Source organism: Dermacentor variabilis, chromosome 1, assembly GCF_050947875.1.
Source record: "Dermacentor variabilis isolate Ectoservices chromosome 1, ASM5094787v1, whole genome shotgun sequence".
NCBI lineage: Eukaryota > Metazoa > Arthropoda > Arachnida > Ixodida > Ixodidae > Dermacentor > Dermacentor variabilis.
Genome location: NC_134568.1, coordinates 227,418,389 through 227,431,964, shown reverse-complemented (window position 1 = coordinate 227,431,964; position 13,576 = coordinate 227,418,389). Strand labels below are relative to the sequence as shown.

At 46.8% G+C, this 13,576-nt stretch overlaps 1 protein-coding gene across 2 annotated transcripts in view; it reads left to right on the top strand.

The window, feature by feature from the left end:
- Hr39 (Nuclear hormone receptor FTZ-F1 beta) overlaps positions 1 to 13,576 on the top strand; it is a 145,976-nt gene that overhangs the window by 45,165 nt on the left and 87,235 nt on the right. For both annotated transcript variants that reach the window (XM_075670232.1, XM_075670237.1), the window contains one exon: positions 9,430 to 9,641. In XM_075670232.1, the coding sequence (XP_075526347.1) occupies positions 9,430 to 9,641 (212 nt within the window). The remainder of the gene's footprint in view (positions 1 to 9,429; positions 9,642 to 13,576) is intronic.

Genomic DNA, 13,576 nt, shown 5'->3' with positions numbered 1-13,576 from the left:
GCTGTTTTTGCAACGACTCCCGGCTAACGTGCAGATGGTCCTGGCGACAGCCTCTACCATGGACCTTACCGGACTTGCCGCTTTGGCCGACAAAGTCATGGAAGTAGCCACCCCAACTATCGCAGCCACGGCACCGTCTCCGGGTGACAATACAACCGCTCTGCAAACTCTTCCCTGCTCTTCCGCAGTGCAATCTCCGCTCGACTCCTTGTGTGAGCGCTTGGAACGCATCATCTGTGGAGCGGAGCATCGCCGCGCGTCTCGTCGCCCACGCAGCCGTAGTTCCAGCAGTTCAAGACGCACGGGCACTCAAAATGAAACCTCAACTACAGCGCCTGGCGTTTGCTACTACCACCGCCGTTTTGGAAACGACGCTCGTCACTGTCGGCGTCCCTGCGCTTGGCAGGGAAACAGGCCGGCCGACCTCTAACGGCGACGAGTGGTCCGGCCCAGCACACAAGTCGCCTTTTCTACGTGACGGACAGAGTTACGGGACAACGATTCTTAGTCGACACAGGTGCTGACGTCAGCATTCTCCCCGCCCAGCGCTCCGACCGAAAAGCGACTCCTGTGTCGTTTTTGCAAGCCGTCAACGGCACCAGGATTCCAGTTTTCTCGTCACGCTCCATCATGCTAAACCTTGGCCTTCGACGAGCATTCCGCTGGATCTTCCTGGTTGCAGACGTCCGTCATGCAGTCATTGGAGCAGACTTCTTGCATAACTACGGACTCCTTGTGGACATCCAACGACGCCGTCTCATCGACTCCGTGACCCAGCTATCCGTTCCCGGCGTCCCATCATCAGGCACATCGCTCATAGCGCCTATTTCTGCCATGTTGGACGAACCTTTCGCCGCGCTCCTACGCGAGTTTCCCACTTTGACGCGCCTGCCGGACTGGACGCAACCGGTACAACATGACGTGTGCCCGTGCGGTGCCCATGCGGTGATTACCGGGCACTAAACAACGTCACCGTTCCTGATCGCTACCCTCTACCGAACATTCAGGACTTCACGGTAGCGTTGCACGGTGCGACGATCTTTTCTAAGATCGATCTCGTTCGCGCCTACCATCAACTACCGGTCGCTGAAGAAGACATTCCCAAGACCGCCATCACCACACCCTTCGGTCTTTTCGAATTTCTCCGCATGCCTTTCGGTTTACGGAACGCGGGCCAATCCTTTCAGCGTTTCATCGATTCCGTCACCCGAGGTTTGCCTTTCGTTTTTGCATACATTGACGACCTTCTCGTCGCAAGCTCTTCGGCAGAAGAACATCTTCACCACTTGCGGTTGTTGTTTTCACGCCTTGCCAGTAAAGGAATTGTCATCAACGCCGCCAAGAGTGAATTCGGTCAACCTGAACTCGAGTTCCTCGGTCATATCGTCGACGCTAACGGCATTCGACCTCTGCCGTCTAAGATTCGCGTCATCGAAAACCTTCCCCGACCGACCACACTCACCAAGCTTCGCCAATTTCTCGGATTTGTCAATTTCTACCGCCGATTCATTCCCGATTGCGCACGACTTATGGCTCCGCTAGACGCTCTCCTGGTAAACAAACGCAAACAAGTGCTTCAGTGGACTGAAGAGGCCACCGACGCTTTCACAAGAGTCAAGTCTGCCCTCGCCGACGCCACGCTGCTTAGACACCCAAAGCCAGACGCACCCACTGCCATCATGACCGACGCTTCAAACAACGCCGTTGGTGCCGTTCTGCAGCAATTCATCGACAATGCGTGGCATCCACTCGCTTTTTTCTCCAAGAAACTGAAGCCTGCGCAGTCCCGCTACAGCGTGTTCGGCCGTGAATTACTCGCTGTTTACCTGGCTATCAAGCATTTTCGCCATTTCCTCGAAGGCCGTGCATTCACTGTCTTGACGGACCACAAGCCCCTTGTGCACGCAATGAATCGTTCGGCGTCCTGTTACTCGCCCCGCGAGGTTCGACACCTTTCCTACATTTCCGAGTTTACAACAATGTTCCGCCACATCAAGGGCACCGACAACGTTCCAGCCGACGTCCTCAGTCGTGTCAATGTCGTTTCCACGTTGACATCGGAACCTTTCATCATCGAGGCCGACTTACTCGCCAGTCAACAGCGTGACGACACTGAACTTCGTACACTCCGGAATTCGTCAACGTCCCTGAAATTGGAAGACGTCGTTGTAACCCCAGATGGTACGTCCGTCGTCTGCGACACTTCTAACGACACACCTAGACCATACATTCCGGCATCCCTTCGCAGGCGTCTATTCGAAACCGTGCACAACCTGTCGCACCCTGGCATACGCGCGACACAGAAGCTCCTTTCCAGTCGTTTCGTTTGGCCTCGGCTAAACGCGCAAGTTCGCGACTGGGTTCGCTGCTGTTTGTCGTGTCAACGTTCGAAGATCCAGCGTCACCCCATTCCGCCTGCCAAGTCTTTTCTTCCACCGGATGCTCGTTTTGACACCATACACCTGGACCTCGTCGGCCCTCTCCCACCCTCGAAAGGCTACTGCTACATACTGACATGCATCGACCGTTATACACGGTGGCCAGAAGCTACACCTATATCTGACATCTCAGCGCCCACTGTTGCAGCAGCTTTCATGTCTACGTGGATCGCAAGGTTTGGCTGCCCATCCACAATAATCACAGATCGGGGTCGGCAGTTTGACTCAGCACTTTTCAACGAGCTACTCAAACTACTCGGAACGACACGTTTTCGCACAACTGCTTACCACCCTCAGTCCAATGGACTAGTTGAACGTTTTCACCGGCATCTCAAGGCCTCCCTTATGGCACATGAATCGCCGGAGAAGTGGGTCCTACATTTGCCCCTTGTCTTACTTGGCATCAGAGCCGCACTCAAGAGTGACCTAGGTTGCTCCTGTGCTCAGCTGGTCTACGGCACCCACCTACGCCTTCCGTGCGATTTCTTTGTCGCCACCCCCCAAACGCCTATGCCATCACCTGCCGACTACGTTGCCGAACTGCAAGCTTTCTTCAGCCAGATGCGCCCCGTGCCTACACGTTCACAAGAAGCAAGGTCCCCGTACGTTTCTCCCGCACTCAGCTCTGCTACCCACGTTTTCGTGCGTAACTGTGCTGTGCGGAAGCCTTTGCAACCACACTACTCCGGGCCATATTGTGTTCTAGAGCGTCGTCCGACGACGTTTGTTGTGAATGTCAACGGCCGATCAGACACAATTGCCCTGGAACGTCTCAAACCCGCCTACATAGAAGCACCCACGCCATCAGCTCCACCAGTATGCGACGCGACCCTGCTGCATCCTTCGCCGCCGCCAATGCACGTGACACCCAAGACCAACGCCAAGACACGCCGCGTCACGTGGACTTTCCATCGTTCGTCGAACTTTCCTCCTCTCTAGGGGGGGAGCCCTCTGTAGCGGCAGCAGCATCGGCGTCGCACGATGGATGACGTAGACGCTCGCGTCTACACGAGGCTCGAGCGGCTGGCGCTCCGGCACGGGCTAGCGTTCCGAAAGAGATCATTAAAAAGAATGCTACGCTAAGAGACGGACTGTCGGTTCTTCCTCTCCTGCGAGAACCCGAGACTTTAACGGTCTACGTGGTCGCTCGTCGCCACAGTATCGAAGTTTGACTGTCTTCAACAACTTCGAATAGTGGATTCTTCTATCAAATAGCCTTTTCTATTTGATCTGTATTCAAAATTTCAAATATTCACACACCCCTGATAATTACTTATAGGGGCCCTGAAACACGCCTCGGGCTTGGTGAAAAAACACGGTCCGTGGATAGCATACATTGCTGCGAACATCTCAGCCACATTTCGCAGCTGTGCGCGGCATGTCGATCTTTCAAGCAGAATGCGAAGTCACCTTTCTCTGAAACGCCCTGTTTTCAACAAAAGCCTATACCTCCCTCTTTTCTGGACACTATTTCGTAATATAGCAGATTACCATGCATGGCTGCTGTAGGCATATAGCCGACATCAATCAAAAAGGGTGTTTGGATCAATGCGCTTCTTCCTATTGTTACTGTGTATATTTATTGACACAGTTCAATAAACAGGCTGAAGTAAGTGAAAACCTGCTTTCCAATTTTGATAATAATTACATACCTCTGAAAGAAGCCAAATATTGCCTGCTCACACTCGGTCGTGGCCGCCTGTGTATGAATGAAACTTTGGTCACACTGCTTATCGGTGTCATAGCTTTCGGATTTTGCTAATTTCGACTCATTGAATTCATTGAAGAAGGAGCAAAAGCACCACGAACAGTTGTGTTGATTGCCAATAACTTCACTTCTGCTGAACGCATTGAAGAACTTTTTGTGGCAAAGTATTTCTAAAATAGTCTAATTTACCTACAGATGAATTTCTTGACTTGGATAAAAAGTGGTTCAAAGCTCCTTTAAAAAGTTCGTGATTTTTTAAATTAGTCAGTCATGCATTTTGATTTCTTGTGTAAGTAATTTCCGCCTTTTTGAGTAAACCTGCTCACGGACATGAGTTATTCTATCTGCCACAGACAGTTTTTAAATCTAGTCTTAAAGAATATAGTCTTAAATATAAAAATATAGTCTTAAAGAAGAACATCCGGTAGAATCCCTAAATGTATTTAGGTATGTGTCATGCACCTCGCTTCACCATCCTTTCCTTGATGCGCACCATACACTGCCTTCATACTCACTAGATTGCTGCGTAGACTTCTTGCACTGTACATCCAAGGTATATGTACGCATGGTAGTGAAGTTGCTATAGAAGACCATACGTCCTGCAATGGCGGCTTGTGGAGGCACGGCAGCGCCATCTGCATTTTGCGGGGCCAAGTTTTCAGTAGAAAAAAAAAATCTGCATTTACCATTCAAGGCTTGCTGAGCCAAGTCGTCTACTGCACCACCTGTTGTCTCATCGCATATACAGAGCACACAAAAGTACTAGTGAAGCATAAGTAAATGAAAATATTTGCCGCTACAGTGCGTCACAATCTAACCCGTTTACACGCATCTGTATTTATAGCCCTCATCCTATACCGGCACGCATTACACTGGTGAGCCTTGAGTTTTGCTTGAATTCAGAGCAATGGGTTCACCAAGATTTTAAACTAAGTACCATATGCATGTGTCCTTAGTACCAACATACATCTGTTATTTCAGTGTTAGGATAAAATCAACATTACATTGAAATAATTCACAAAAACCACACCTTAATCTTCACTAACACAGCATGCATGCCACGGGTAGTTTTTTATCTGATACTGAAGACATAGCTAAAACATAATATTTAGTGAAAAGGCAGTTCGAAATAATGTTACTGATGAAATCTTCTGGGTAATGTTCTGTCTGTCTGTCTGTGTGTGTGTGTGTGTGTGTGTGTGTGTGTGTGTGTGTGTGTGTGTGTGTGTGTGTGTGTGTGTGTGTGTGTGTGTGTGTGTGTGTGTGTGTGTGTGTGTGTGTGTGTGTGTGTGTGTGTGTGTGTGTGTGTGTGTGTGTGTGTTGCTATTACTTTTTATGGCTATGCATAAGAGAATTTTGATGGCATTACAGTGTTAAATATGATACACAATCTTGGCATATTCCATCATGCAACGCCACTAGCAAACTTCAGGAAGCCTGCAATGTTTTGTACTCATAATTATTCATGAATGGAAGCAAACAGCCTGTAACTTCACATTTTCTTATTCAAATAAAATTATCTCTGCTTTTTCAAATGTTTCCATTGGTGATGCATTGGATACATAATTTTCATGATCTAGTGTTTTACCTCACAAGATATAGTTGCGCTTCAATCACACCGCCATAATAGATGTCACTCTCCATTGGTTTGGAAACGCATTTCAGCCTCGCCTTCGCAATAAGATCAATTGACCTCGGTACATTCACCTGATCTGGTGCTTGCACTTCCACGGTGCTTGTGAATGATATAGTGCATGAACATAAATATTGCATGAGATTACATGTTGCATTGGGTGAAAGTTGCGGGATTCTCACCCATGCTCTTTGGACAAATAATGACAACACAGTAGTGCAAACAATCACAAGGGCATTTATTGCACCTTTCATAGACTAATACCTGCTAGCCGAGTTTCTATCCACAAAACATGCCAATGGGCGCATGACAAATCAAGGAAGTCTGGCTCACCGGGACCGGATAGCGAGCAAATATGTTCGCCCCGTTCTGGACACCAGCGCCTGATCGTTCGCGTGTATGGTCATGTGAACGGTGGTGCGTTTGAATGATCGTGTTCGTCCATTTCGGTGTCCTGCTTCTAGGCCATGCGAGATGGTGTCGCAGAAGCATGGGTCGGTGCACGCGCAGAACGTCCTTGCCGCTTGCCGACCACGAGCCCAAGAGGAAGAGCCTACTCCCTGTTGAGCCTGACCAACCCCCACGTTAGGTGGCGCTAGCAGGGCCACACTCGCGCCATCTCTCGTAATACGCTGCAGCCCGACCGACCACAACCGGCACTAAGCTACATGGAGAAGCCGGATTACAGGAGACGCGAGACATGCGGGGAAAGCAACATATTGGGGAATGCGTGAAAGTCGCGCATCCCCACAAAGTAGATACACTTGTATACACAAAGTAGATACAATTAAGTATACAACTAGTGAGTTGTATACTTAATTACCATTTCACTAAAGCTTCGGTTGACATGGATTCCAACATGTGGAATGGATCTGTATTGTTTTCCATTTTGTTGAATTTTAAAAATGGTTCAGCTCATTATCCTCAGCATTTCGATGTTCACTACAGGATTAAACCACCCTCAGAAAAGCGGATTATATCTGCTTTTCTGCTTGTTTTCTTATGGACCACTTAGTGTGCTACCAATGTCTAAACATAGACCAAGATAGCGTTTTTGCCAAATTCAGGCTTCTATATTAGAGCCTGTGCGCAGCACAGAGGCAAAAATAAAATTTTGAGGATATTATGTTTTAGGCAAAGTTCTTTAAAAGTAATTCCAGGATTTTTTTCCTGACTGTTCTTTGTGAAAAATTTCCCTAAAATGCTATAATTTGCACATTTTCACCTCGGTATTAGGAGTAGAAAGCATAACATTATTTTTTTAAACTGTTCTATAATCAAAGAACAAAGTTCAGACAATGCATAAATGCAAATTTTGAAAGAATGCTCAAAACGGTCGATCTTTAGCAAACTTGTTTTTCGCACATGGTTTTCCACCATATTGTGAAATTCAAATGGACCTCACGTGCCCAAAAATTTATTTCTGCTTGAAATATTTTGTGAAAATACTGTACAAGTAACGCTTACATATGTGAAAAAAAATTTTTCAGAGAAGTGATATTGCTCAAGCACCACGGTTCGGACAGTTCGCATGGAATGATTCATATATACATACATATGGGGTACTTAGAAGATGATGCACTTACGAAAACATCTTTGTTTTGCCAATGTTTAGCTAGGTGTCTGGCCTTCAAATTAAATTACTATAAGTTATAATCAAATTTAATTTTGTTGTTTTACGAGCCACAACCATGATATGGTTACTCAAGCCACTCAGTAGTGGAGGAGACCGGATTTATTTTGACCAGCTGGGGATCATTTTAACGCGAATAGCTTTCTTCGGCTCTTTCAGCCGTGCCTGGCAAACTTAGCTGGGCATGGCTAAGTTTGCCTTGCCTAGGAGAAATATAGGGGCTGGCGTCAACTGATAAACTGGACGTAGGCTTGTTTCTTCTTGAAATGGTCCATTCAGCTGGCAAAACACCAGACGCGAGTGATGCCGAGATTTGTACATACCTTACATGCCACAGAGAGAAAGAGAGAGGGATTGCAGAGAGGGTGAGGCTATTTTCTGAAACCCTTCAATGATTCTAGTGCACTGTACCTTTGAGAAAGCATGACTCAGCGCCATTATGGAAGGTGACGTACATAAGGATAGATATTTGTGTACATGCCTAGGTGGTTGGGGTAAAGTGGGAGCAAGTTGTGTGACCCCACATGCCTCCATGGTTGTGCATGAACAAATACAGTGACCATGCACACTCACTGTATCCATATGGCTCGTGGGTACAATGACCTATCCTGCCAGCTTCCTAGCATGCACTCATGATGTACCTTGCAAATGACCGAAGTAAATTGCACTAGTAGCTCTACTGCACCCTCCTTGCTGGCCGTTGTTCAGGTGTCAGTCATCGCAGGTGCGGCAGAAGAATTCTGCTCTTCCTTTCTTTCTTCCAACAAACACTAAAATTAGTTTTTCTAGGATCAGAACCAGTGTCAACATGTAGGTGTGCTGTTTCTTCTTCTTTTTTTGTGTGCGATGGTGTTTATTATTATTATTATTATTTTAATTCAGGAAGGAAGGGAGGTAGTGGGAAAATAATTTTTTCTGGGGAGGATGGACGGGTGGGGCTGGCCGGAAGCTTCCTAGTTGATGTAGTTAATGTAATTGACACCTATAGCTTCCGCTTCCTGTACACAGCGTACATTAGGAAGGTCTCCCCCTCTCCCAAAACCTGCTGGCAAGCGTCTGTCATATCGACGCAAAGCTTCACATGCAGGTAGGTGCTTTGGGGCACCTGATTTGTGATGCACTCGCTGATTTTGTGATCGCGAGTGCATTCTCAGTAATACATAATTTCTAATTTTGAGGGAAATATGTGAAAGATATATATGTCTGCAATTTAAAAAAGAGAGAAATAATGTCATCTTTGATCTGCATGTAGCTGCATCAGCTGCACTAGCTGCGTGTGACCTCTGAGATGGCAGTGCTGTGCTCCGTAGATAGCGTAGTCAACTGCGGATGCCACGGGTGCCACGATGAGCCCTTTTGCTGCCGCAACACACAAATTTTGGCTGAAGTTTTGCCCTCTTGACTTCGCTCTGTAGCTTCCAGCGCACTAGCAGAGATGATGAGAGAGAAAGCCAGGTATCAGTGCGATAACTGCACTTGTAGCTGAAGAATTCAAAAAAATTTTTGTGGCATGAGATTCGTAAGGTGATGCCCTTTAATAGCGAGGCCATTCTACGATTAGTTAAAAAATGTTTCAGGGCTCCTCTAAGGGAGAAAGGTAAATTTCACACAAGTTTCCCTCCTTTTGTTAATCGTCAACTTACTGTGCGGCAGCTTACTGTCACTTTTGTGAAACCTTTTAACAGTGCTTAAACTTACCCATTGGTAAAACGTTTTGTTTAAGCCTTTCTAGATTTTTAAGTAACTGCTATTGAAAAGAAGGCATTTATTGATTCACGCGTTGCAATTCGATGGTTGAATGGTGGTCCATTTCACCTTTTTTGCCTAGCCATTAAAATGCAAGGGTTATCGGCTAACAGTGATAGATGTGTATATGTTAGAATTTTCTTTGAAGACAACACATGTTCGGTGGGTACCCATTTGAGAACAACCGCTTTAACGAGGCATGTAGGTATGTTATTTGTTTCTTCACTTGTCCTGCTGAAAGGCTCATTTGTGCATGAAATCACTGGTGCAGGGGAAGGACGACTGGGCGGCGGTGGTGCTTTCCAGCCACCACCCTTTGGGGAGAGCCCACGCCCCACCAGCTCTTCGAGTTCACGGTCATCGTACTCGCCTAGCCAGAGCCCACTACTTGGGGGCAGCAGAGGGCCCCTGGGACTGCCTCCACGTCACGGGGCTGCCTCCTCTGATGGCTCCCTCTATTCACCCACAAGCAGCCCTCTGCAGGTGGAGTGTGGCTTCCTTTCAGAGGCCTCAATTGAAACATTTGTTTTCTTCTTTGTTAATTCTTTTAGCAAAATGTTTTTGTCATAAGTAAATTTTCAGACACCTCTAAAACTTTTGTGGTTTCCTGTTGCTACAAAAAAAAAAAAAAAGAGGGGTGATGTTTGTTGATTAATAAATAAATGCTTGGTGCATCATCTCTAACTCTTTGTCTAGGTCTTGGCATTCATCAGTGTCTTGGTGCTGTATGAGGTAGGTCCAGTGAGTCCAGTGGTCCAGTGAAGTCTGGGCACATTGTGACATGTCTCAAGGCTGCATGTTCTGAATCACCCCTCTGTGCAACTGCTATACATTCAGAGGAACAAAATAGCCCTTGTGAAATTTGATTAAGCATTCCAAGTAGAGTTAGGGAGTCCATTGAAGATGAACCCTTTGTCAGATTGCCTGTGGAGACAACTTCAGCCTCAAAATTGGGGCAATTTTCTGATGGGAAGGGTGGAATGAAAAGAAAAAAAAATTGCTTTACAGTTGAACCCACTTATAACGATGTTCAGGTGCCACGAAAATTCCATTCTTATAACAGGCTCGTATGAAAAAAATCAAAATAGGGGGATGGCAGAGCAGTTGTGAGAAAACTAGAATGGCGGTGAGGCCAGTGCTCCTCCCCACCACCTTCCTTCATTTGGCTGCTGATCGTGTTCATTCATTGAACTGTTTATCTCTGCTTCCTGCATGCTCCGATCGTGTGTAACAAGCCGCGACTGTCAGCGTTCAAGAATGGCACTGCTAAACAACCGCAAAGAGGGGACATGGGCGGCAAGCGACATGCGAGCTTCGCCGAGGTACCGCTTTGGTGGCCCCTAAAGGGGCCTTTCAAAATATGTGAGAAAGTTGCCGTGGCAGCCTGTCAGCTTGAGAAATCCAGAAGAAACACTGGGGCAAGATCGCCACAAGCATCTCGCCATGTAGTTCTCACTGGCTTGCACGAGAAGACCCCATGTCCGTCAGCCTTGCTTGCTTTACTCGAAGCTTGCCAACATCCTTCTCCAAGGCATCCAAGTGCTTCACGTAGTGGAGTGGAAGGTCCCCCACGATAACGAAGCCCCGGAGGGACTGTATCATCTGCAAGGCCTCCTGCGAGGACAACGTTGAGGCAGCCTGCCCTACTGTGTCATCTCTGCCGCGCGCCGTCTTTGTTGCCGTTGCTATTCGATGCATGCATGTTCGTAACGATAGCGTCATCGGTTTGAAGCACTTCATTTCCAAATCTGTAGCAGTGCGCTCTTTTCACCAGCAACATCGTGCATTGCCGAAATCAGTGGGTGGATCATCCATCTTCCGCTCAATGGCTGCCAATACAGTTATTATACGTCTCGGGACTTGTGCTATGACTGGAGGTGACTGGAGTGCATGTGTATAATTAAAGGGGCCCTGAAACACTTTTCGGACTAATAATATAATGGCTGCGCTATTAAATGACATAGTCCAACAAATTTCATGCCACACAAATTTTTCGTATCCTTCAACTATAAGTGGAGTTGCCATACCGATACCCAAATTTCTGTCTCCTTTCGTCTCCGCTTGCGTGCTGGAAGCTACACGGGGCAGAAGCCAAGAGGTCTAAGCTCCGGCTAAATGTTGATTGTCGCGGCAGCAAAGGGGCTTGTCAACACACTACTCCAAGGTTTCTGAAATAGTTGAAGCAATTAGCTAGGTTATCTCAGCAATTAGAGCAAGATTCGCCACAAGAATGTTGATGTCATTGCAAAACGTCATGATCTTTACATTTCTGTCAGAACTTTGACATGTTCCATAAGGAACAATTGAATTTTTCTTTTTCGCTGTTTGACAAACTAGAAGGAGTTATGCCAACAAAGTGGTTGCTCTTGGGAGGCACTCAAGTAAAGAAGTCACAGTTTCGCCCAAAAGACGAAGCATCACTTGCGATAGCAAATTAATGGACAGCTATACGAAGTAAGGATAGTATCTTTATCGGCCGTATAAACTTGTAAACATAGGCATACTAACTAAATTAACAAGCATAGTGTACGTCACGCATGCACAAGCAAACATGAACACATCTCTCTCAATGACTGCGGAAATTCGCTGTCAAAACGCTGCAGTGAGGAAACACAGCAGCAACAGCGAGCAAATTGACCTTCGTGCTGTCACAGATGGCTTTCAAGATACAGCAGTGCAGCTGGGCATGGGTGGTCGTCTGGGCCACGGGAGTAGGACGTGCCTCCCCCTCCCTACCATCCCCCTGAACCCTTGACGGACGATGGCGCACCTTCACGACAGCGCACCTCCACGATCGCGCACTTCTACCATTGCGTGCGCGAGATTTAGCCGCGATCACCAGCTCACCCTTGCACTTTTGCACTCGCACAAGCAGCATATAGCAAACAGCGGCAATTTTATCGCCCTTGGACATTATATGGAACCTCACGGTGACACTGATGGCAGAAATGCGCCTCGAGTGTCTATATAATTTCTGTCGCAATAAAAGACATCACATTAAGTGTATACTGTCGTCGGAAAGTGGGCTCTAGCAGGTTATCTATCCAACCCGAGTTTGGACTTGGCCTTCTTGAATTATTTTCTGTTCTAACTTGTGAACAAAAAAATATATATATCTCTGGGTACAGCATGTCCCACATAACGCAAGCATAATAAAGTCATGTGCTTTTGTTTTGTCATCATCATCATCAGCCTAGTTACGCCCACTGCAGGGCAAAGGCCTCTCCCATATTTCTCCAACAACCCCGGTCATGTACTAATTGTGGCCATGCCATCCCTGCAAACTTCTTAATCTCATCCGCCCACCTAACTTTCTGCCGCCCCCTGCTACGCTTCCCTTCCCTTGGAATCTAGTCCGTAACCCTAAATGACCATCCGTTATCTTCCCTCCTCATTACATGTCCTGCCCATGCCCATTTCTTTTTCTTGATTTCAACTAAGATGTCATTAACTCGCGTTTGTTCCCTCACCCAATCTGCTCTTTTCTTATCCCTTAACGTTACACCTATCATTCTTCTTTCCATAGCTCGTTGCGTCGTCCTCAATTTAAGTAGAACCCTTTTCGTAAGCCTCCAGGTTTCTGCCCCATATGTTAGTACTGGTAACACACAGCTGTTATGCACTTTCCTTTTGAGGGATAGTGGCAACCTGCTGTTCATGATTTGAGAATGCCTGCCAAACGCACCCCAGCCCATTCTTATTCTTCTGGTCATGATCCGGATCCGTGGTCACTACCTGCCCTAAGTAGATGTATTCCCTTACCACTTCCAGTGCCTCGCTACCTATCGTAAACTGCTGTTCTCTTCCGAGACTGTTAAACATTACTTTAGTTTTCTGCAGGTTAATTTTTAGACCCACCCTCCGGCTTTGCCTCTCCAGGTCAGTGAGCATGCATTGCAGTTGGTCCCCTGAGTTACTAAGCAAGGCAATATCATCAGCGAATCGCAAGTTACTAAGGTATTCTCCATCAACTTTTATCCCCAATTCTTCCCGCTCCAGGTCTCGGAATACCTCCTGTAAACATGCTGTGAATAGCATTGGAGAGATCGTATCTCCCTGTCTGACGCCTTTCTTTATTGGGATTTTGTTGCTTTCTTTGTGGAGGACTACGGTGGCTGTGGAGCCGCTATAGATATCTTCCAGTATTTTTACATATGGCTCATCTACACCCTGATTCCGTAATGCCTCCATGACTGCTGAGGTTTCGACTGAATCAAACGCTTTCTCGTAATCAATGAAAGCTATATATAAGGGTTGGTTATATTCTGCACATTTCTCTATTACTTGATTGATAGTGTGAATATGGTCTATTGTTGAGCAGCCTTTACGGAATCCTGCCTGGTCCTTTGGTTGACAGAAGTCTAAGGCGTTCCTGATCCTATTTGCGATTACCTTAGTAAATACTTTGTAGGCAACGG